This window comes from Gobius niger (genome assembly GCF_951799975.1).
Source record: "Gobius niger genome assembly, chromosome: 6".
Classification (NCBI taxonomy): Eukaryota; Metazoa; Chordata; class Actinopteri; order Gobiiformes; family Gobiidae; genus Gobius; species Gobius niger.
In genome coordinates this window covers 14,266,398-14,289,941 of record NC_136857.1, presented here as the reverse complement: position 1 = coordinate 14,289,941, position 23,544 = coordinate 14,266,398, and the positions used below count along the sequence as shown (strand labels likewise).

Here is a 23,544-nt window from a genome sequence, read left to right as displayed (position 1 = left end):
TAATCATATCATTAGAACCAGGATGGAAGGCCCAGTTTGAATCAGGGAAGGCTTTATTGGTTGACTCATATGTATTTTTTGTATTTACTGTAGTAATTACAAGCTGACAAGAAATACAGCAACATTGAGGATGGCTTTTTTCCCCATTATTATTATTCTCCCAAGCCCGAGTAGTGGCATATAATTGAATCTCACCTTTTTGTGCTGTCTTTAGTCCCCCTGGAGGCGCCCACTTCGGTTGGTGTAGCTCTCATGAACAGCACCGCCATCAGAGTGACCTGGAGCCCAGTGGACAAAAGCACTGTGAGGGGACACCTGCTGGGATACAAGGTACAGTACGTTCCTACTGTTTGGCTCGTCCTCATAAATAAAACATTTTCAGGGCTCATAGCAAAGGCTGCCAGGCATAGGCTTCACAACTTTTGCTAGTTTCAAGGTTGTATAACCTTTTTTGATGTGTTATCTTTAAATGTTGCATTCAAGCCACAATTTCTGTTCAGCTTTGTTCTTGTTCTTGCTCTTGAAAGTCTCCAAGTATGTGTACGTAGGCTGTAAAGAGTGACTTTGAGAAATGTCAGCATTCTTGGATGAAAAAATATGTATGAAGTAGCCTTGAGATGGAAAGTGATTAAGCAAAATAGTTTGAATTGTTAGCGAGACATAAAACACACTTTATGTGGAAGTTAATTGAATGAACCAGTATTTTAAAGAGGTTAGATGTTATATCTGCAGCTCTGTATCCATGGAGAATGCACAAATGGCTGTAAATCATATTACTGTTAATGAGGAAACATTCTTAAATTGTCAAGTGATTTGGAACATGTAATTTGATATCTTTATTTGAATATAGCTGTACTCACCAGACTGCCTTTGCCTGCAGATCCATTTGACCTGGAGGGGCTCGAGGGCGCACCACCGTGGGCGCAGGTCCAGAGAGCCAGAGGCCACTTGGGTGGTAGAGACCGCAGCCAGCGAAGAGAAGAAAGTGATCAACGACCTGAGGCCGTACTCTCATTATCACCTGGCAGTGTCTGTGTTCAATAGCAAAGGAGAGGGACCCCCCTCTGAGACTGTGCCCTTCAGTACGAATGAGGGAGGTGAGCAGAGCATATTGTATGGTCAGGCAAAAGATCATTTAACAGTAACATTTAGCCATAGTTTGTACCTATTTTTGGTCAGTTACAAAGTTGTCCATTGTTGAATTAGCAGTGTTAGCAATGAATGTGTTGTTAATCTTTATAAACATATATTTTTAATGCTTTGTTTCAGTTCCTGGACCTCCACTGTCTCTAGCACTGGACAGCCCTTCAGAAACAGAGATGACCCTACGCTGGACCCCTCCAGAGCAGCCAAACGGAGTACTCACGGGATACCTTCTACAATACCACCGGAGTAAGATTCAAGCGCATCCGCTTGTTATTTCCTCACACTGCAATTCTTTACTGATTCACAAACTGTTGTAGTGAAAATGTTTGAAACTTGAATGCCACAAAATGCGTCTTGGCAGAATCAATAGCTTCTGGAAATGTCAGTGGCATGGCCTGCTAATGATGCTCATCGGTCAGTCAGGTGTCAGTGGGAACAATAGAGACCTCTAATGACCTGCAGTTTGATTGAACGCCTTTGTGTCTGCGCTCTGGTCAGTTGTGAAGTCGGACGACAGCCCCATGCTGGTAGAGACCATAGACAATCCCACAGTGACTCACCTGACGCTGAAAAACCTGGACCGCCACAGCCACTACCGCTTTTACCTGAGGGGGCGCACCTCTACTGGAGACGGGGAGTCCATCAAGAAGGATGGCGCTACTACACTGGATGGAGGTACATTATTTTGTAAGACCTTTGAATTGTTTGGGTTAGTTGAATTGAAAGGGGCTCAGACAAAGAAGAAATCATGAATTAGAACAAAACAATTGAACAGCTTTGACAGGGAACGGGAGGTGAAGAGACAGGAACAGTAAGGTATAGATGTACGAAGTTAACTGACTGACGCAGAGGGGCAGCCTGTTTAAATGAAGCTGACTGAGCGATGTTAGGCAGAGCAGCTGAGCGGAGGTAGGCCGAGGTGGAAGAGGCAGAGCAGTAATGCCTGCCAGGCCAGCCGATTATTGGCTGAGCTGCAAAGGTGGCAGGGAAAGGTGCTATCTTAGGAGTGACCAGGTGGAGCAGTCTGCAGTCTTCCAGGCTGAATATCTACTATAACTCCATTATCATTTTGGACAAAATATAATAAAAAAATATGTCCCAGTGGAGGATAGGTAACAAAAGTTTGGATGACTAATGACTAGTCCTCATCTCTTTTGTTGTTTAGCCCTTTTGATTCCACCTTTTTATTGCTACATTTTTATCTTGCTTTTATTCTTTTATTCACAATGTGAGTGTCAACCAAGAGGATGAATCTTAGCAGAATTTTGATGATGAATATCTCACTTCCAGCCGCTCCTGTAAACATCAGTGTAACTGCGGGAGAAACCTCAGCTAACTTCAGCTGGGTCGCCAAGAAGAGACATCGCAGCGTCAGCTTCCAGATCGAATTCCTCAACAAAAATGGTGCTTTTTCATCTAAGATGTGCCACACGAACCACACTGAGCTTCATATGTAACCAAAGGAAACACTTGTTGTTTCTCTGCAGATGGCTCCAAGTGGAAAAAGGTGGAAAAGGTGGATTCATCGCTGCCTTTTTACCAGCTCCAGGGCCTGGCTCCTGGCTCTCATTACCGCATGCGTCTCTCCTACAACAACAGCACCTTCTGGGAGGACGACATAGACACGGAGGGGAAGGGTACACACTTATCCCTTCACTTTGATTCTGCCTGCCTCTCCTCTGGGCTTCTCACCACTAAATACAAAGCTCCCCTGCTGCTGAAAGCGCCTTACAGTTCCCTGCGTTGTCTGTGAAGTGCTTTCAAAGACTTTGTGTAAAAAGAGCTGGGTTAGCCGTATGAAACGATCCATTACTGTGTTTGCTTGTAGTTCAGGTCTTGTTGTTTCTGTTGGCTGACTACAGCAGTGCCAGACATGTTTAATGGTGTTGATCTGATTATTTTTTACTCTAGTTTTGTATGTGCATAATTCCCTCTATTCTAAAAATGTCTTTTGTTTTCCACAGCGATTTTGAAGAGGAAAACGCATTTCCCAACCGAGGGCTGGTTTATTGGCCTTGTAAGCGCCATCGCCCTGCTGCTGCTGATACTGCTGATTCTGTGCTTTATCAAGAGAAGCAAAGGAGGGAAGTATTCAGGTAAGTGCACTCCATCACAATTACAACGTTCAGGTCTTTACATTTGTATGGTCCGTCCATGTAGCACAAAGCCCTATACTGTACTATAGTAAAAGTATTGTCACTTGCAAACAATATATAATAATAATAATAGTAATAATGATAATAATAATAATATAATACATTACTCATGCTGAAGTTTAAGTTGATATGATAAATGATGATAAATCTTTAAATTTGAAAACACAATACAACTCTTCTAAAACATGTTTTTATTGTAGCCTTAAAGGAATAGGCCACCGTTTTTACATACTGAGATATGTTCTTACCTAACCTTAGACAAGTTAATATACACCCATCTGGTCTTTGTCCGTGCGCTCTGTCACGCAAACGGAGCACATACGCAGCCTCTCCCACATGTCATATAGCTCCAAAAAAGCTCACGATAGAAGCTACCAAGCTCTTCCACGTGTTCCCTATTTAAATAAAGTTACGTGAAGTGTTTTCATGCGAAGTATATTTACACAGAAATGTAACATGTCGATTTTATAAGCAGATAAAAAGGGGTACTATATTGTGAGGCCTAATGATACAGGAGCACAACGTCCGCGCAGTAACTCCTTCTTGTATTTCATGTGTCCCTATACCTGATTTTTTTCATTTCAAACAATGAAAGAGGAAACCGCTAGTTTAAAATGTTGGTTGAGGTACAAACCCGTCCCCAATCTCCCTAACAACATATTTGTAGCATCCCAGTTCTTCACAGGCACTTAACCATACTTCACAGTTCTTAACCATATTTCACAACTTGCAGCGCCACTTTTCAGGGTCACTTAAACAAAAATGCTAGAAAACCAATGGCTGCTGGTTGCACTGCTTCATGACCCGCCAATGCCATTGCTATGGGCCATATATGGGCGGCAAAACAAGCTAGTTTTCCTTTAGACACCATTGCACTTTACACACGTTTTAAGCAACTGTAAAGCCTGGTTTCTAATTTTTGGGAACTTTCTACAGCTAGATATTGCTCCTGTGATACAATTAAAGAAACCACATGCTGGTTTTCGTAAGAACATTCTTTTAAATCTTGTATACTAATGAGGGCCGGGCTTTGATTGACAGGCCATTAATGGCGCGGTCCGGCTACGACCGAACTACATGCCCTGCGAGGGCCGAGTCTACAGTGAAGATTCCGCCCCTTTTGCCCCTTTTAGGAACATGCTCCGTCACAGCAGGGTAGGAGAAGTCTGTAAATCCGCCATGATTTCCCTTTCTAACATGGTTATTATGGTAAACAGGGAGGAGTGAGGAGACAGAGTCTATTATTTACTATGTATGTGTAGAAATCTATCCTGCAAGTTCATGAAATTGATATAAATGGTTTATAATTAGATCTACAGTGCTTTCCCAACAAATGTATGAGTTTACAATATACTGAAGGAATACAAAACAAATTTCATTCCACAACTAGAAAAAAAATCAGGTATAAAAGACTTTCACACTCAAAGATTTACCACCTCTGTTAATGAGTGTTTGTTTTGCCCTTATGTATTAATAGCTTTATTTATTGCTAGAACCAAACATACCTCTGTTACTACCATTAATGCAAGGTCAAATCACACTTGGGAATATCATTTTCTCCAGTCTTTCCTTTACACTGAGTGACAAATTACATTGTTTACGAAACAGTGTAGGACTCTACAAACAGAAACCTAAAGTACGCCATTTGTTGATGAATTCACATCTCTGCTTTCTGGCCTTGATACCGCAGCACAAACTCAGGAGCCAAGTTTTTGCAAGAAAGTGCTGCAGTAAACACCATTATTCCCAGAGCGGACTGTAAAATACATCTGCTTCAATGTCCACCCACTAATCCACTATTTTAAATATTCATGAGTTATATGTTTACTTCTGACACTCACACTTTGAAATCCAGTGAGGTGGCAGTTTTTCCTGTAATAAAATAAACAGATATGCAATCGCACTGGGACATGAGAAGTATTTATGATGTTTGACGAGGTTTATGACCCACTCGTCCCTCGCCATTCATTCCCACTCTGGGGGTAACGCAAGTGTTGATGGTGATTATTGGGGGGTCTTTCATCTCCCCTGGTGTCTCTGGCCAGAGAACCACAATTGCAACTTCGCTGCCACCGGGTTGGAGCCACCAATACACACTAATGGAATCATGAAGAAGAAGCTAACGGGCGAACAAGCAAAGCTAACTGTGGGCTAGTGCCACTTTAGCTGTATATCCAGCCAAGTTTGTAAAAAAAACACGACATGCTACGACACGTGCAGTGGCGCTTATGACCTCTAGGGGCATGAGTTACTTAGTACTGCAATTTGGATGTGCAATTAGGAAAGTTAAGAATGAGTTCGGACCACAAACAATTTGATATTGTTAAAGAATATGACCTATAATTAATCAGTTCTGTACTAATCACAGTGCGATCATTTTAAAGGGGATTATGTGTGATTATGAAACTTTTTGTTTTAAAACGTTTCAGATAATATGTGAGGGCGGCTGGATGAAGACTGTGTGTATACTGTTGTGTGCACTGTATACTATTTTTATTATTTCTTATAAAAGTGACTTGACAGGTTCTTCCAAGTACATTTCGTTGCATTTTTGACAGTGTGTTGACCTGAATTTGACATATAAACCTTATCTAGACAAACATTTCCATAGTGCTGATTGGCATCCATCTTTATTTTAAAGTCACACATACATAACCTTACCTATTATTTTGTTTTAAAAAGTCTATGGGGAAAATTAATGTGAAATTTCAGCAGGTTTCAAGGTGGGCGAGCACTACAGAGCTCCATTGCCCTCTATTGAGATAATGAGGTATCTCGTATTTCGCATATTGTGACATTAGTAGAGAAATGGAGAGCGAAGCAGTCTGCGGATTGGATAACGTTGTCACTTAGCGTTATCTGTTGGTGTGGCAGGCTGTCATTATCGATGTCTCAAACAGTGGCTCTGACCGAGAGTTACATGGCTGCGATCAGACCGATAATGAATGCCAATAATCCCTCTACTTCACAGTGAAAGATAAAGAGGACGGACCGATGGACTCGGAGGCTCGGCCCATGAAGGATGAGACCTTTGGAGAGTACAGGTTTGTGAGCCGTAAACACATTATCCAGTTACACTTTACTTTACAGCTCTGTAATTCGTGCAAAAGGTTTGGAAAATAACGTACCTACAAGTGTAATAACATGGTGGCGATTATAATTACATGGAAAAAGGACACGCACCTAATTCATTTCATAGTATTATCATTCATTATAGCCCTAACCTATTTTAACGACTGTAAATTCGGGGGCATGGATAGCGATAATGTGGAAGCAGAGCTGCAAATGCTTTACACTCTATTTCAGTCACCATGCTATAAACTATTGCTGTAAAGTAAAGCGCGACCCATTATTCTATCAGCTCCTATTGATTTCTAGTGATTATGCAAATCCTCTCACTTCCCACACTCCCCTCTGCAGTTTGGTTTAATCTTTTGTGTTGCTTTTGTTTTTCCTCTTCCCGCTGCCTGATCCCGCTATGCAGATCTCTAGAAAGGTATGCTGTGATGTGACATGCTATCCAAGCCTATTTATTTAACAGCCCTTACTAATGCCTACTCACCATAACAGATACATCATTTCCAGCAAACTGGTTCTCATATTTAGGCTTCTATGCTGTTCATTGTGTGTGTTTTCTGTCCTTTCTCATCTTGCAGTGAATCCTCTGCCTCCTTCTAATCTTCAACGTCTGCTTTTCCTTCTGAACTTCATGTCTTCTTTCACCTCATCACCCTTGCTCCTCCTCTGTACATATAACCATTGTCGTCTGGTCTTTTCAAAATCTCTGAACATCCACCTTGGGCTGATGTGCGCATTGCAAAATCCATTTTTTCCTCATCACTCTCCAAGAACTTCAACATCCTCTTGTCTGCTTCCTTCAACTCTGCCTACTGTCTGTTCTTCAAACCCGCGTCACTATTTCCTCCATCATGTACATCTTTTTGTTTGACGTTTCTGTGGAAAATTCTGAGAACCACCGTTTTAACTAACAGCGTTTGACGATGAGGGACCAGCGAGTGGCTGTAACAAAACTAGCCTAAACTAATACACCCGTCCTGTGCAGTGACCTGGAGGAAAAACGCACGGCCAGCCAGCCCTCCTTATGCGAGGAGAGCAAGCTGTGCAGCCAGGACAACTTGGACTTCAATGGGAGCAGCGCCATCACCACGGAGCTCAACCTAGACGAATCGCTGGCGAGCCAGTTGAGCCGACCCAGCGACGGCGCGGACACCCTCCTCCAAAACAACGGCCTCAGCAGCGCGGTCACCATCCTCGATTAAGCCTGGCCCCCCCATACCTACACATGGAGCCATCAGACCAAAACATGCCGACACATACGTGCCCATACGCTTCCCTGCAGAGATTTTGACGACTGAAAAACAATCAATTTTATTGACAACTCAGATACCCCCCTGCCTGTCATCTGAGGGACTGGACTATTTTGACCAAAGGAGTGTCCAAAGTAGCGGACAATATGTTATACAAGCCTGACCTAAAGCCACTCGAGGAAGTCTTTAGACCCTCCTCGTTCTGTGTAGTTTACAGCATATCTTAAAAAAAAAAATCGCACCAACACGTCTTTTCATTGTCCTCTGTGTGTGTCTCAAGCAGCTCTGTGGTTAAAAGAGATTAATTTGAGGTAGAAGTTTGGACAGATGGTGCCTAGGTGTGGTCCGATGATGCAGTAAGCTTTTTGGGGGGAACAAACTGTTTGCTTTTTTATTACTTTTGTATTATTTATTGACTATTTCCCGAGCCATTTGATTGTATTTACTTTCTATTGTATTGTTGCGATACATTTGAGTGTTGTTGTTTTTTTTGTGGCAATTTTAACCATTGGAACATGCAAATTAAAGCCAAGATTCTTATAATATTGGATGCATAAGGGGAATTCGCTGTGAAATTGCTCAGTAGCACCTGGTGTACATATACTGCATTGCCATGTATCTATTTAACCATACAGTATTACATATACGTAAACATGCACCCGATATGTTCCTGTGCCTGCTGGGTTTGCATAGAGCACCAGATTGATGTCATTATACTCTCTTGCCTTCCCATCAGAAGTGTAATGGCACTATTGGAAACAGTGATCATGTTTGTTAACTGTGTGGAGATCTGTGTGTAGCTTCTTGTACGTCTCTGTCTGCATTGTATTAAATCACTGTTGTCTTTAACACACAACCTTTCCATATCTGTCCATTTGGAAAAAAAACCTTTCTTTGAGGAGCAGTACTCATGCTTTTGTAGAGAGTGGCAGCCGCTCTTCGGTGTACTTCGAATCCTCAATCGACGCGTCATGCTCCAGACAGGCTTTATGTGAGCTGAAGTTTGAATGTATTCTTATTAGGGACGGGCAGACACTGTATTTACACATATGAGAAAAGGAGGTACAGAAAGTCCAGTTTGGTTTTCCCACTGAATGTAAATACACCCACAAATTGTTTTGATGAATTTGATATATAAGAAGAAAAAAAAAATGTACAAAAGCGACTTTATTTGAAATGTTGCAAGTTGTCATTTTGCTTATTTGTACTGATGCTATGAACATTTCTTTTTGACAAATCATTGCAGAGATTTGGCTCTTTTAGCAAAACTAGTTCACGGTTAAAACAAGAAAAAAAAAAAAAACATTATGTAAATGTTTGCGAAAGTGAAATCCAGAAAAAATAGTCATTCAATGTCATTTAGTGATAGTCGTAGTTACATTACAAGAAAAACAACTATTTGTACATGCCCGTAAAAAACATCTAGCAATGCATTGCAGTGCAGTGAATATCTGTGGAGATTTTGTCTGATGCAGTTGTGAGATGCAGGGATGCAGCTAGCAGTTTGTGCATACCACAGGGAGTATATCGCTGGCAACCTCGCCATCTCCCAACACAGAAAGATAGTCAAAAACAATACATCTGTCGGTGAGATCTTCGTGATGTCCAAAAGGTTGCTCGGCTATACAGCATATGCTCCCTGGTGAAGTTACACAAACACACTCAGGACATTTAAGCTTTTTAAAGTCTATTTTCATACGGGAGCAATGAATGCAAAATGCGCCAATACTATTGACTGTCTGCTGCTAAACATCTGTGTTTGTCAGTGGCAAATGTTAGCTTTGAATGAGTTTACACACAGATACTCACTCGCCTGCCACTCACCCTTTTGCTTTCATGTTTTGAGAGGGAACGCGGGGGCTTTGCTTTTGAAACCTGTGTGTTTTTTCCCCCTTTTTATAGTGAAAACCTAAAATATGAGCGGGGTTTCTTTGGAGAGCTTCTTCATGACTCAAAAGCAGACAGTTTGAAACAATGATGTCTGAGTGGGATGGGAAATTGCTTGTGGGCGAGGGTTCAAGTGGAGAGCTGCAGAAATGTCACCGTGGAGTGGACACGTGCTTGTTTGTGCTGTATGGAGAGCACTACAAGTCCAATGATGGTATCTACTGGTGACAGGCAGAATCTGGCTGGGCATTTGTGGGTTAATGTGACTGTAACTGCATTATGACTCTACCACTGTATCTGGAAATATGGCTGAAAATAAAGAAGATGGAACAATCTCAACAAGAGTCTCTTTCTCTTTTGTTTATAATTATCTTGCAAGGGTAGGAAGCTATGTAGGAAGAAACATGACATACTAGGGCAATCCATTTATAATTTGCATTTGGATATAAGTGTTTTATTCACCAGGCCAAACCAGTACAGTGCATCCCTTGTATCAGATGAGGTCAGCGAGTGCATGTGTTAAACTGACGAAAGTAGTCCTTTGTTGGTTTGTTGGTGTATACGATTTTGTCCAGATAATCCTGGCTAGAAACAGAACAAACACAAACGTTTTGAGATGAACTGACAGAGCAGAGTTCCTGACCCATAGACAATAAGACCTTCATTAGTGAGTGATCCTTACTGTTCCTGCTGCTCTTTAGCCAGCAGCCTGTTGTACTGGTCCATCTCCGCCCTCCTCTGTCTCCTCAGCTCTTCCACACTCTGTACCTCTTCCTCGCCTGCCCGAGAAGACCGCAGTAGCTGAAGGCCGAAAGATGCTTTCACACTCCTTTCTTTGTCTTGTTGTTTCTAAAAAGAAGAAAAAACAAGTGTGAGACAAGGGTCTTATAACAGCGAGCAACAAAACAAAATGTTGAGACTGTTTTGGATAAGATTTACAATTAATACAAAAAAGGAATTTCTTCATTTAGAGTAATTAAATAACACTTTTATGGGTTGAAAGTTTGAAGCTTGGTTGATTTTTTTTATAGTGAGACACCATAGAGTGGAGGCCTGACTGATAGTGCTATTGCACACTGCTGCAGTATGTGACGTGCATTATTCCCAGGCCCTCACCTGTTTCTCCACACACTGTGCTTCTCTCTCCTTGCGGATGGCGTTGAGCTGCGCCGGGCTCATCCCCTTCCACCTGTCAGTCAGGACCCGGGGAGGCCTGCCTCCTCCCTGGCATCTCTCTGCTGCCTCTGCGCACTCTGTCATCATGTCAGACGTCACTGTGTGCCACATCTCTGCTACATTCTCCCTCTCCTCTCGTCTCTGTTCTTCCCTCTTTCTTTCAGCCTGCTCTGTGGCCTGTGGGAGCAACAAACAGTGTTATGAAACCGCATCACAGATCCAGACTCTGTGGCGGACTCTCTCAATGAAAACAAAGAATAAAACACAGCGCCATAATAAGTGGTTTTATTCAGTCAGAACAGAAGCCAGACATATGTTGACTGTCCTCTGGGGGATGCACTCAGTTAGTCCTATTTGCCTGTTCATCAACCATGTTCTGTCGTTAATAGAGAAACAACACAACTGTCATAAAGCAATACAGCCTGAAGGATTTATAATGATACATTGCTATGGAAGCTTTGTCAGAGTGCATTATGGTCATTAACACAAGAGAGAAATGGAAGATTTTAAAGTCGCACTTGACCACGCATACATCAATTTAGTTAACCCATGTATAAACAAATATTAAATTCAGTGTGTCCCACAAGTGTGTGCTTGCCTGCATCACTTAACATTTTTCAATTCTAATGGCAAATTTCCCATTTCAAAATCCCTCCTTAAGACCTCATGGTGCACTCGGTACATCGCGAGTATTCAGCTTGTGTCAATATGTGTGAAGTGTACCAGAGCTTGGTTGTAGTTATCCAGGGCCATGCGGGATGCTCTTCTACACTCCTCCTCTACAGCACGCATCTCCACCCCTCTGTAGTCCTCATACATCAGCTCCTGACCACTGAGCGTGGCTGTAACACACACATAAGCTGAGAATTACCCACTGTCTACTGTTCACACCAGCACAATAACTGCACACGCTCAGGGTGACACGCTCACACATAGCAACACTTAGGGATGAGCATTCATCAATGCCACCTGCCACTAAGGGCTGTGCGTAGGAGTGTGTGATTGTTTGTGCACCAAAGCCTGAAGCATGTGTGTGTGTGTGTGTATTGTACAACATGTTAGCTCATAGTCACAATGCGCTTGTCTCCTCACCTCTGTGCTTCTCTGCCATTCGTCTCCTGTCATTGTCTTCCTTTTGTGAGCCTAAATTTCTGGCTGTAATTTCCATTTGTTCTTTCCTACTGTCTTCTGCTCCTTGGTCCTCCCCCTGTGCACACAAACAATGACAATAAACTCATGTGTGTATTTTACAAAAAAAAGAGTTGATAAGCTTTAGTTAATACTGAAGCAAGCCTTTAGAGATAACATTTAAGTCATTCCACAATTCAGAATTTTACTGGTCCTTTGATGGCTGGCAAGCATCTGTCAGGCCCATAAAGCCTACCTCAAAGATTTGCATACTGGCAGGCCCAAGCTCACTCTCTGGAATTGAGAGCGTCAATGCCCCCTTCAGGCCAGTTTTGAGATCAGCATCACGGGAGTCCTCCACTCTTTGGTAAGTGGACCAGAACTTGGATAAATCTGAGTGCAAATCTGTGCGCCGCTGTTTCTCACTGGTGTCCTGCTGCACAAGGGCGTCATCATTGTTCAGTCTGAGAGAATCTGTAGACCCATAAAAATGTGAATAATGTCAAATGAGAAGATATGGGTTCAGTGCACATTGCAATTTATTTATTGATTGATTTGCTTCCTTTTAAAACAAGTTGACTGATCACTGTTGCTCAAGAATTTCTAAATGGTAAGGTCTGTCAAGTCTAACATGAACGTATTACAGTGAGTGATGTTTATTTAAAGGTAATGTACTGTATGTAAAATGTCAAGTGCATCATAAGTCATACATATTCTGTTGTTTGCAGTAGTGGACACTCACCTTGAGAAATAGTTGTATTTAAAATTTAATTGAGAAATCTGGGGGGAAGCTTATACTAGTGCTTAAAGGAACAGGCCACCGTTTTTCCATTCTGAGATATGTTCTTACCTGAGCTTTGACGAGTTGATACGTACCTGTCTTTGTCGCTTGGTCGCTTCTAACTTACTTCACCCCATTTGGAGCTATAGGAATATACTGGGAGAGGCTTATGCTGACAACATCTTTGGTCTTTTTGCGTGACTGAGGGCACACAGTTCTTCCATTCTGTGATATGTTCTTACCTGAGCTTAGACAAGTTGATACATACTTGTCTGGCCCATGGAAGATCGTGGTAGCTTCCAACATCACCCCCATGTGGAGCTATAGGAATATGCTGGGAGAGGCCAAATGCTAACAACATGCGTGACCGAGCACACGCACAAAGACCAGACAGCTACGCATCAACTCGTCTAAGCTCATATCTCAGTATGTAAAAATGGTGGCCTGTTCCTTTAAAAATAAATGCCCTTACACTATATGGAGGTCCACACTTGAAATAATCTGGACTCGATTGGGGATACGTTCTTGGTAGAGAGTATATAGATCTGAGAATCCTTAAGGTTTACAATGGTTTTAACCTTAGGATCGGCCAACCCAAACTGTGGGGCTCATTCTTGCTTTCTGATTAGATTAGTGGCTTGAGAAGTAAAATAAAAATGCAAACATAAAAATAAACTTTTAACATCATGTGAAATGTTTTTTGTAATTGTGAATTAATTACAATTGTTATTGTTGAACGTGTTGACCCAACATCTTGGGACAGACATGAGTAATGGTAATGCACAAAAATAAAATTAAATCATACATGCTCTCTCTCTAAAAAAAACACTGAATGAATAATAAATAATTAATGCCCCGAATCTCCCAGTTTCTAACTTACCATAAACTCTGTCCCGCTGTCTCTCCAAATGTTGCTGATGTTTTCTGTCTTGTACTTGTTGCTCCAGAGCTTGGAGGTCCAGACCCATCACTCGGAGTCGGGTGTTAAAGATCCGCTCCTTCCGTGCAGATTCTGCTGCTCGGCGCCTCTCCACAGCATTTGGTGCGGACTGGTCAACAGGCAAATCCACTTTGTACATGGCTTTTATTCACCTGAAAAAAATAATACATTCAAGACAAGACATAATTACTTATTTATTTATTTTATTTGTTTGTCAGTTTTTGTTATCAGGCTATCGCCAGACAATGCCCTTATCACAAGTGATTCAAGCGCACACAGCAGAATGGGTATTCCCAAGCTAGTAGACCATTATAGAACAATGAAGGTCATTTTAAGCTTACCTTTGGGTTGGACGCCAACTTTAGCCAAAGTCACTCAAATGTAGGAACAGCTGCTTCTCTGTGTACGTGTTATTAGTTGCTATGGCAACGGATTTTTTCCTTCTTTTTTGGCAACAGATATTCCCCTTTTAAACCAGCGACCATGCCACCGACAGATGCCTGTACCACATGATGGAAAATGTAATATTGTTAACAGACAAAAACAGTTTAGTTTAGTAACACAAAACCAAGAGCGTGCGCACGGATAGTCTCGCGATAGAGTACAAAATTTGGTGTATCGCGCGCACATCTCACTTCCGGTTAGACTGTAAAATGGCGCATTGTTGTTGCTAAGGACTGCCGCTGTTTTACCATTCATAATAAACCTCATAATTAAGATGCAGTTTGCATGATGCTTTATGCATTACGCAGCGTAATTGACTTCAAATAGATTGGTTACTATCAGCGTGCATGTATCCCTAAGTTGAAGTGGTTTGGCATGCATCGTTAGTTAGCATTAGCTAGCAAAACAGATGAAATTGGTACACACCTTTTAGAACCGCTACAACGATAAAGAAAATATGGGTTACCTAAAGCTGATTGAGATTGAGAACTTCAAATCATACAAGGGTAGGCAGATCATCGGACCCTTCCACAAGTTCACAGCGATCATCGGACCCAATGGATCTGGTATGTTGTCTTACATTTACGTTTTCAGTTAGCTGTAGCTATTGCTAAAGGCTACTGCTAATAGGCAAGACAAGTTTATTTGTAGAGCATTCGTCATACACAAGTTAATTCAAAGGGCTTCGCCGCTACCACAGTTGTCCATAAAACATTAATATGGAGATTGATTAATTAATTATATTAAAATAGCAAAGACTGTAGATACGGTTTTCAGCTTTGAACAGCTTTTGTAGATTTGAACATGTCAAAGTGGAGACCTGTCTCACATCCTCATGAAGACTGTTCCAGATTTTAACTGCATACGACTGAAACGCAGCCTCACCGTGTTTATTGTGAGATTATTGAGAACCACCAACAGACCCCTGAAGTTCTCAGGGCCGAGATGGTTCAAATGGCTCGAATATGTCAGATAAACCATGAAGAGACTTGTACACAAGCAGGGCTGTTTCAAATTCTATTTTCTGAACGACACTAATCCAGTGCAGAGACCAGAGCACTGGACTATCATGCTTGTATTTCCTGGTTCTTGTCAGGGCTCAGCTGCAGTGCTCTGGATGTACTGCAGTTTGGAGACGCCAGTCACCAGACCGACAAATGCATGTATATGTCGCATTTGTCTAAGTCTGGGCTAGACACTATACCTCTGATCTTAGCAATGCTTTTAAGATGGTAAAAAGCTGCTGTTGTTATTGTTTACAATTTCACATCAGAGTCCATCATTACTCCTAGTTTTCAACCTCTTCTTTCGGAATTAGAGAGAAAGACTACAGCATGTGACTGAACACATTTTATCTTTCGGTCTGTGGGCCAAAAACAATCATTTCAGTTGAGTTTTGTCTGAGTTTAGTTGGAGAAAGTTGTTTTGCATCCACAACCTTCCGTCAGTGACATATCTGACTGTCATATGCATAGTTATGGGAGGACAGTGGCAATGGTCATGGCAATTTTGTAAGACACAGTTGCCAATTTCATACTAAAATACTAAACAGCCATACTTAATACTGTACAAAAGTAAACAATTATCCATGGGGTTATGTGGCTGTAAATGTGCATATCAGTCAAAAAGGACATGCGTTGCCCTTGCGGAGGGTATCGATATAGTCCTATCAACACACACAATTATACCACGCTGTATCAACTGTGTGTGTTGATACACTAATACCTTCCACAATGGCAACGTGTTTTCTATTTCTTTTTTTTTTACTGATTTTTTGATATATATCCTTTAGGGATTTGAATGAATTCTTTTTAATACTATTGTTTTTTCAATCGTGTACACTAGGTCATACCACAGCAAAAGTATTGGATACAAACTTTTCTTAATCTTATTATGCGACTGTATGTTTGCTTTGTTCAGGAAAATCCAACCTTATGGATGCCATCAGCTTTGTATTGGCTGAGAAGACCAGCAACTTACGAGTAAAAACTTTAAAAGATCTTATCCATGGAGCACCTGTAGGAAAACCAGCAGCCAACAGAGCCTTTGTCAGCATGGTGTATCAGGAGGATGATGGCGAAGAGCGATCCTTCACACGAGTCATCATTGGTACGCAAGCATTGTAACTAATGATGAATAGTTTTCAAGCTCTTCATGATAAGTATCCATGATGAGTTATGCCTTTGTCCTGTGTTGTTTGCAGGAGCTTCCTCTGAATACCGAATTAACAGCAAAGTGGTTGGTCTGCCTGAATACAGTGAAGAGCTTGAGAAACTTGGTATCTTAATCAAGGCTAGGAACTTCCTTGTCTTCCAGGTATGATTTTTCTCCATCTTCAAAACATCGGTTTGATTATTGTTGAAGTCGACCACACTTGACCTTTGCCAAATAAACCTTGACCTTTTCAAATAAAAACTACTTTACGTCCAATATCAATTCTCTCCTCTTCATTATCAGGGAGCCGTTGAATCCATTGCGATGAAGAATCCTAAAGAACGAACAGCTTTGTTTGAGGAGATCTCTCGTTCAGGAGAACTGGCACAAGAGTATGATCGACGAAAGAAGGAAATGGTGAAAGCAGAGGAGGACACCCAGTTTAATTACCATAGGAAGAAAAATATTGCGGCCGAGCGTAAGGAGGCCAAGCAAGAAAAGGAGGAGGTGTGTCATCAATTAATTAAATATTGAAATATTGAATACTTGTTTCCCTTTGTGAGTTTCTCTGAACCACATTTCAAAACTTCCATATTGTTTTGCTCCATTAGGCTGAACGTTACCAGCGTCTGAAAGATGAAGTAGCCAGGGCCAGTGTTCAGCTGCAGCTTTTCAAATTGTATCACAATGAGACAGAAATTGAGAAACTCAACAAGGAACTGGGTCAGCGTAACAAGGAGATCGATAAGGACCGCAAAAGAATGGACCATGTTGAGGAGGAGCTGAAGGAGAAGAAGAAGGAGCTGGGCAGGCTGATGAGAGAGCAGCAGACCATTGAGAAAGAAATCAAGTAGGTTTTGTTCACTTCACGTGGTTGTTGATGTATTTTCTTCTCATGTGATACAATTCTGTACACAGGGAGAAGGACTCTGAATTGAACCAAAAGCGGCCACAGTACATCAAGGCCAAAGAAAACACGTCACACAAAATCAAGAAGCTTGAAGCAGCCCGTAAATCGCTACAAAATGCCCAGAAGATGTACAAAAAGCGTAAAGGAGATATGGACGAGCTAGACAAGGAGATGAAAGCTGTCGAATTGGCAAAGCAAGATTTTGAGGAACGCATGGAAGAGGAAGCTCAGAGTCAGGGTCAAGATTTGACGCTGGAGGAAAACCAGGTATGATTTTACTAATCAGGATTTAAGATTGGATTACTGTACCAAATTGTCCTTTACACTTCTTGACATTTTGCATTGTAGGTTAAGCAGTACCATCGTCTAAAGGAGGAGGCCAGTAAACGTGCAGCCACTTTGGCTCAGGAACTGGAAAAGTTTAACCGTGATCAAAAGGCTGACCAAGACCGTCTTGATTTGGAAGAAAGGAAGAAAGTGGAGACAGAGGTAGAAAAACCTGAACATAGAAGATGGAAAATACATTAGTGCACTGGTAACCATGACAATTAGGTTCCTGCATATTAATTTACTGTATTTGTTTTAATTAAGGCTAAAATCAAACAGAAGATCCGTGAAATTGAAGAAAACCAAAAACGTATTGAAAAACTGGAGGACTATATTACCACCAGCAGGTATTATTTCTTCCTCTACCTGTTTTTGTTTGTTTTAAATTGATAAGGGTTAAATTGACAACCACTTTTATCAACACTTTTCAGGCAGTCTCTTGATGAGCAGAAGCGTATGGAGGAGGAGCTGACTGAAGAGGTTGAGATGGCCAAGAGGAGGATCGATGAGATCAACATGGAGCTTAACCAGGTAATCAATATGAACAAGAGCACAAGACCACTCATACAGTTGTCATAAACTAGTATTTAACAGCTGATAAGAGGAGGAAAACAATGGCATTGTCCAGTGTGACCCATTGGATCCTTTTTACAGCTAATTGCTGAACTCATGTAGCCTGGCTAACGCCAGACTAAAATCACAAGTGATATTTAGTCTGGCGACCACCAATTCATTTTCTCCTAGGAGAGGTGTGGTTTACGATCGTCCATAGCCGTTTATTGGGCGCTACGAATGTCTATCATGCGTCTGCACATAGCCACAGCCAATCGTATCATTGTATGCTGTAAACTTTTGATCTAAACTATTTAGAACACGGCCTAAAGCTTGATTGAAAAATACCATCACGTCTGCAGCTGTCATGTTGGATCCGTAAATAAAGTTTTTCTTTTTTATTCGTAAATAAACTACAAGCTTCCGTATATGGAATAGCGTGTCATCGTCTTGCCGTCCCTCCTCGTTCTGTGATTGGTTGCCAAATCCATGCGAAAATTTCGGCCATGGTCCCCATGCTGCTGTGCAGTTCGAAATGATTCGAGCGCACACAGCAGCATGGTGTTAGCCAGGTTAGAACTCATGACGCCTGAGTACAAACATTAAAGGGGATAGTAATGTCACGTCTGCATTTGTCCAAGGCCCAACATTTGTATGTGACTCGATCATATTTTACTGTAGGTTATGGAGCAGCTGGGAGATGCCAGGATTGATAGGCAGGAGAACAGTAGGCAGCAGCGTAAGGCTGAGATCATGGAAAGCATCAAAAGACTCTACCCTGGCTCTGTGGTAAATATACAAAGATGTAATTATCTAATAGTGCTGTTTTGATATATTCGTGTAGGCTAACATTTTTTCTTTACTAGTACGGACGTCTGATCGACTTGTGTCAACCAACTCAGAAGAAGTATCAGATCGCTGTGACCAAAGTGTTAGGTAAAAACATGGACGCCATCATTGTCGACTCTGAGAAGACAGGCAGAGACTGCATTCAATACATTAAGGAGCAGAGAGGAGAGCCCGAGACCTTCCTCCCTCTTGACTACCTTGAGGTAAGTCCTTTAGGAGGTAGATATTTTTTGTTTGTTACATTTTCAGACACAATTGTTCATAAGTCGATGACTTGAACTGAGTGCATTTGCTTCCAACGGGATATTTGAACGGTAAACATATTTGTTATTATTAAAGGTTAAGCCAACTGACGAGAAACTGAGAGAACTCCGTGGAGCTAAGTTGGTGATTGATGTAATTCGCTACGAGCCGCCTCACATTAAAAAGGCCCTGCAGTACGCCTGTGGCAACGCTCTGGTCTGCGACAATGTGGAAGATGCTCGAAGAATCGCTTTTGGAGGACCCTACAGACATAAGGTATCAGGCATGGTTTCAAAGAATAACCTTTCAACCAAGTGTCACGTCATGTTCATCAAGTGTTTATTTTTCAGACTGTAGCTCTGGATGGTACTCTCTTCCAAAAGTCTGGTGTCATCTCTGGAGGAGCCAGCGATCTGAAGGCAAAGGCACGACGTTGGGACGAGAAGGCAGTGGACAAGCTCAAAGAGAAGAAAGAGAAACTGACTGATGAGCTTAAGGTGCATTTGGAGGTTTTGTTGTGAACCTTCACTCAAAAACAAAGGTGTACAATATTGCTATGATCTTCTTTGTAGGAGCAAATGAAAGCCAAGAGGAAAGAAGCCGAGCTGCGTCAGGTTCAGTCCCAAGCCCATGGTTTACAAATGAGACTGAAGTACTCACAGAGCGACCTGGAGCAGACCAAAACCCGCCACCTGTCACTCAACATGCAGGTAAAGTAACAATAGTCCATTTATACTGTTCTGTGTCAGTGTGGAGCTGAATTAAGCAAACTTGTGCATTACAGGAAAAATCTAAGCTTGAAAGTGAGCTGGCGAACTTTGGTCCTCGCATCAATGACATCAAGAGGATCATCCAATCTCGTGAAAAAGAGATCACTGACCTCAGGGACCGCATGAATCTTGTAAGATTACTGGAAACCCTGTCCTGTTGGGTTAGAGAAAAGAAAATGCATTATTTGACCATCCGCATATTTGTTCCATAGGTGGAAGATGAGGTGTTTGTGGAGTTCTGTAAGGAGATTGGAGTGAGGAACATCAGGGAGTTCGAAGAGGAAAAAGTGAAGAGGCAAAACGAGATTGCAAAGAAGCGGTAAGTGGTAGTTCTAATATTGTTTATCATTCTTTTTCCTGTGGTCTTATTTGGACATATCTGTCTCAGCCTTGAGTTTGAGACTCAGAAAACCCGTCTGGGGATCCAGGTGGACTACGAGAAGAACCAGCTGAAGGAGGACCAGGAGAAGGTCATGATGTGGGAGCAGACTGTCAAAAAGGACGAGAACGAGATTGAAAGACTGAAGAAGGTAATTGATAAAAAGGAACAATGAAAAGCTAATCCAGTCCCAATGGCTTTGACTCAAACCTGTTCACTGTGCTTTGTAGGAGGAGCACAGACACATGAAAATTATCGATGAAACTATGGCTCAGCTGCAAGACTTAAAAAACCAGCACCTCACAAAGAAATCTGAAGTGAATGATAAAAATCATGACATGGAAGAAATTCGCAAAAAACTGGGTGGTGCCAACAAGTCAGTACCAACACATAATGATAAAAAAAAAGCCTATATGTCAATCTTTTATTTTAAATGTGTATGTTTGTTTGTTCCAGAGAGTTAACACAACTTCAAAAAGAGGTAACGGCTATAGAAACCAAACTGGAGCAGAAGCGCAGCGACCGTCACAACCTGTTACAAGCCTGTAAAATGCAGGACATCAGGCTGCCTCTACGATCTGGAACAATGGACGATATCAGTCAGGGAGAGGTGCAGTGTTAAACCTGTCATTAAAAACAGTCCAGTTACATTACCGTTTGTAGCACTGTGCTTTTTATTTGCTCTTTTAGGGAGGTTCTCAGAATGAAGAGTCCAGCAGTCAGAGGACTTCAAGCAACGTTTCAGCAAAAGAGGCTCTGATTGAGATCGACTACAGCCACCTCTCTGAAGACCTTAAGGTACACTGCTGTTATTCCTATCTGGTAAAAAAGAAATATGTTAACTTGATTAATCATTCGCTGTTATTTGCTTGTTACAGGACGCTCTTTCAGAAGAAGAAATCAAAGGGGAGACGAACACGCTTCAGCAGCGACTCAATGAGCAGCAGAGCATCCTTCAGAGGATCAGTGCTCCCAACATGAAAGCCATGGAGAAACTGGAGAGCGTCAGAGACAAGTTTCAGGAAACCAGTGACGGTGAGTAAAGAAAACGAGGAACACTGAGTAAACTTGGGCTGCACCATATGAGAAAAAAATTGCGACAGTGTTTGGAATATTGTAGTGACTTTATTTTGTTCATTTTAACACATTATTGATTACATATATCCCATTAAATGTACCGTCTTTTCTGGACCATAAGTCTCTCCAGAGTATAAGTCGCACCAGCCAAAAAATGCGTAATGAAGAAGAAAAAAAACATATACAAGTCACTGCAGCCGCCCTGGTGCACCGTTGACCAGCCTCTCCCGGCAACACGTTGTTCAAGCTTCCATTTGCAACTCGTTCCTCTCGCTGTGGCAATCTAGCTTTTAGCCTGCGATTAGCTTTTTTTGTTTTCTTCATTGCATTAAGAGTAACCTACGCTTTTCCCCAGTCCCTCACAAGTTTCTCGCTTACTCCAAATTTGACATTTTTTACAATTTCAGTGGTAGAGTAAGTAAGTAAGTGCTTTGTTTGTCATTGTACAAGAGAAGCAGATACTGGTACACAAGCCTAGATCGCCCTCTAGCGGCTGTCAGTGTGAAAATAACAAACGTGAAATCATATATTTTGATATATAAGTCACACCCAAGTATAAGTTGCACCATCAGCCAAAAAAGTCACCAATGCGTTTTTGTTTTTAGGTTGTGTATATTTTAGTTGTGAATATTGCGGTGCCTAATGTTGCTCTAATGATATTGATATATTGTGCATCCCAGTACATAGATTTTGTGTGCGGTATTTAATACTTTTGTGTTTGCTTTTGTAGAATTTGAGGCAGCACGTAAAAGGGCCAAGAAGGCGAAACAAGCTTTTGAGCAGATCAAGAAAGAGCGGTATGATCGTTTCAACACCTGCTTCGAGTCCGTTGCCACCAACATTGACGAAATCTACAAGTCCCTCTCACGTAACAGCAGTGCCCAGGTATGCCCTTAGGAGGAGTACAGTGTTTGCAGATAAAGAGTATTTATTGACAGTAACTAAATTCGAACATCGTCTGTTGTTTACAGGCTTTCCTTGGCCCAGAGAACCCAGAGGAACCCTACTTGGATGGCATCAACTACAATTGCGTTGCTCCAGGAAAAAGATTCAGACCTATGGATAACTTGTCTGGAGGAGAGAAGACTGTAGCCGCTCTGGCCCTGCTGTTCGCCATTCACAGGTAAATTACAATGAAAAACCACTGAAGCTGGATAATCTGTAGTCAGTATTTGATCAATTAAAACTGTGTCGACAGCTACAAACCTGCACCGTTCTTCGTGCTGGATGAGATTGATGCTGCGCTGGACAACACAAATATTGGAAAGGTAAGATTTAAATGTTCGAGTTTCTGTTATAATGCGTAATAAATTGTGCTAAGATGGTTTACTCTTCTTTCTTCTTGTGCAGGTGGCTAATTATATCAAAGACCAGTCGGTGCAAAACTTCCAAGCAATTGTCATTTCACTGAAGGAAGAATTTTACACCAAGGCTGATTCGCTGATCGGAGTTTACCCCGAGGTTTGTGTCCTCACAATCTTAAAGACGATGTTGTCTGCTACTTTAGTTTTACAAGTTGTGTGTTTTCTTGTATCTGCAGCAAGGAGATTGTGTCATCAGTAAAGTGTTGACCTTCGACCTCTCTCAGTATCCAGACGCCAACCCTAATCCCAACGAATAGGACAAACACCCACAGCACTGGCATCTCTACTTTACCTTATTTCTTACCTATTCTGTAGTGGCACATCATGTATCCGTAGATCTGTTTTGTTGTATGTTACTTTTTTTATATGCTCAAATAGTTTTTAGTTTTAGGGATGGGATTTTTCCATGTATAATATACCAATCAACTCCTTTTGAATTGGCCTTGGTCAAATCATGTGTGAAACAATAAACCAAGCTTTTAATGGTCTCGAACATTTGTATGAGGAATCCATGATGAAATAATACAGTTTATGGCTTTTGTCAATATTGCGATTTAATCTGTTTTATGTGCTACTTTTTAAGAGTAATCAGGAAAATATTAGTTATGAACATTCCCATGTGAAAAGACGGTAACCTCTAAAGCAGGCATCATGAAACCACAAAGGTATTTAACGTTTTTATTTCTTTTATATCTGCTCTTTAGAAACATTTGGTTAGTGTATGAATCGATACAATTATTGTGACCTGTTTTTGTTGATTACTTCAATAAATAAAAGGTTCAATGAGTGTCTTGTGTGTAAAGTAGTGCCGCATTCTGTCCCTAAAGGGGAGACTGTGCCCTGCAACACTATTTATAGCCATCTCACTTTTCACATGACGAACACAGAGGCCTCGACGAGTCTCTGGCTCCTACCTCCATGAATATTGGTAGC

General features: G+C 41.5%; 3 protein-coding genes across 5 annotated transcripts in view; 2 read left to right on the top strand and 1 right to left on the bottom strand.

Moving 5' to 3' along the window:
* Positions 1 to 9,372, top strand: part of l1cama (L1 cell adhesion molecule, paralog a) — a 57,988-nt gene extending 48,616 nt beyond the window's left edge. Inside the window, exons 20-29 of one of the 3 annotated variants that reach the window (XM_079558878.1) lie at positions 215 to 330; positions 881 to 1,097; positions 1,270 to 1,392; positions 1,645 to 1,821; positions 2,437 to 2,550; positions 2,634 to 2,783; positions 3,111 to 3,242; positions 6,274 to 6,346; positions 6,787 to 6,798; positions 7,366 to 9,372. In XM_079558878.1, the coding sequence (XP_079415004.1) occupies positions 215 to 330; positions 881 to 1,097; positions 1,270 to 1,392; positions 1,645 to 1,821; positions 2,437 to 2,550; positions 2,634 to 2,783; positions 3,111 to 3,242; positions 6,274 to 6,346; positions 6,787 to 6,798; positions 7,366 to 7,582 (1,331 nt within the window). In that variant the 3' untranslated portion in view covers positions 7,583 to 9,372. Of the gene's footprint in view, positions 1 to 214; positions 331 to 880; positions 1,098 to 1,269; positions 1,393 to 1,644; positions 1,822 to 2,436; positions 2,551 to 2,633; positions 2,784 to 3,110; positions 3,243 to 6,273; positions 6,347 to 6,786; positions 6,799 to 6,958; positions 7,337 to 7,365 lie in introns of those variants that run through there. The other 2 variants (XM_079558879.1, XM_079558880.1) reach the window with 2 other exon arrangements.
* A 151-nt stretch (positions 9,373 to 9,523) lies between these two features.
* On the bottom strand, positions 9,524 to 13,943 carry ribc1 (RIB43A domain with coiled-coils 1). Its single transcript, XM_079558884.1, has 9 exons — positions 13,884 to 13,943; positions 13,483 to 13,694; positions 12,078 to 12,295; positions 11,786 to 11,900; positions 11,417 to 11,535; positions 10,634 to 10,870; positions 10,200 to 10,366; positions 9,996 to 10,102; positions 9,524 to 9,905 (listed from the first exon to the last, which is right to left on the bottom strand). The coding sequence occupies exons 2-8, from the start codon at positions 13,679 to 13,681 to the stop codon at positions 10,021 to 10,023; spliced, it is 1,137 nt and encodes a 378-aa protein (XP_079415010.1). The 5' UTR covers positions 13,682 to 13,694; positions 13,884 to 13,943; the 3' UTR covers positions 9,524 to 9,905; positions 9,996 to 10,020.
* Positions 13,944 to 14,187: 244 nt separating this feature from the next.
* Positions 14,188 to 23,397, top strand: LOC306964196 (structural maintenance of chromosomes protein 1A). The gene is made up of 26 exons (XM_079558146.1): positions 14,188 to 14,552; positions 15,907 to 16,095; positions 16,190 to 16,302; positions 16,444 to 16,647; positions 16,752 to 16,990; positions 17,059 to 17,317; positions 17,399 to 17,539; positions 17,642 to 17,724; positions 17,809 to 17,908; positions 18,611 to 18,718; positions 18,796 to 18,981; positions 19,118 to 19,297; positions 19,372 to 19,518; positions 19,594 to 19,731; positions 19,806 to 19,922; positions 20,004 to 20,110; positions 20,180 to 20,321; positions 20,401 to 20,546; positions 20,627 to 20,780; positions 20,861 to 20,968; positions 21,049 to 21,205; positions 21,978 to 22,132; positions 22,219 to 22,370; positions 22,446 to 22,515; positions 22,598 to 22,708; positions 22,788 to 23,397. The coding sequence occupies exons 1-26, from the start codon at positions 14,444 to 14,446 to the stop codon at positions 22,866 to 22,868; spliced, it is 3,696 nt and encodes a 1,231-aa protein (XP_079414272.1). The 5' UTR covers positions 14,188 to 14,443; the 3' UTR covers positions 22,869 to 23,397.
* Positions 23,398 to 23,544: the final 147 nt, after the last annotated feature.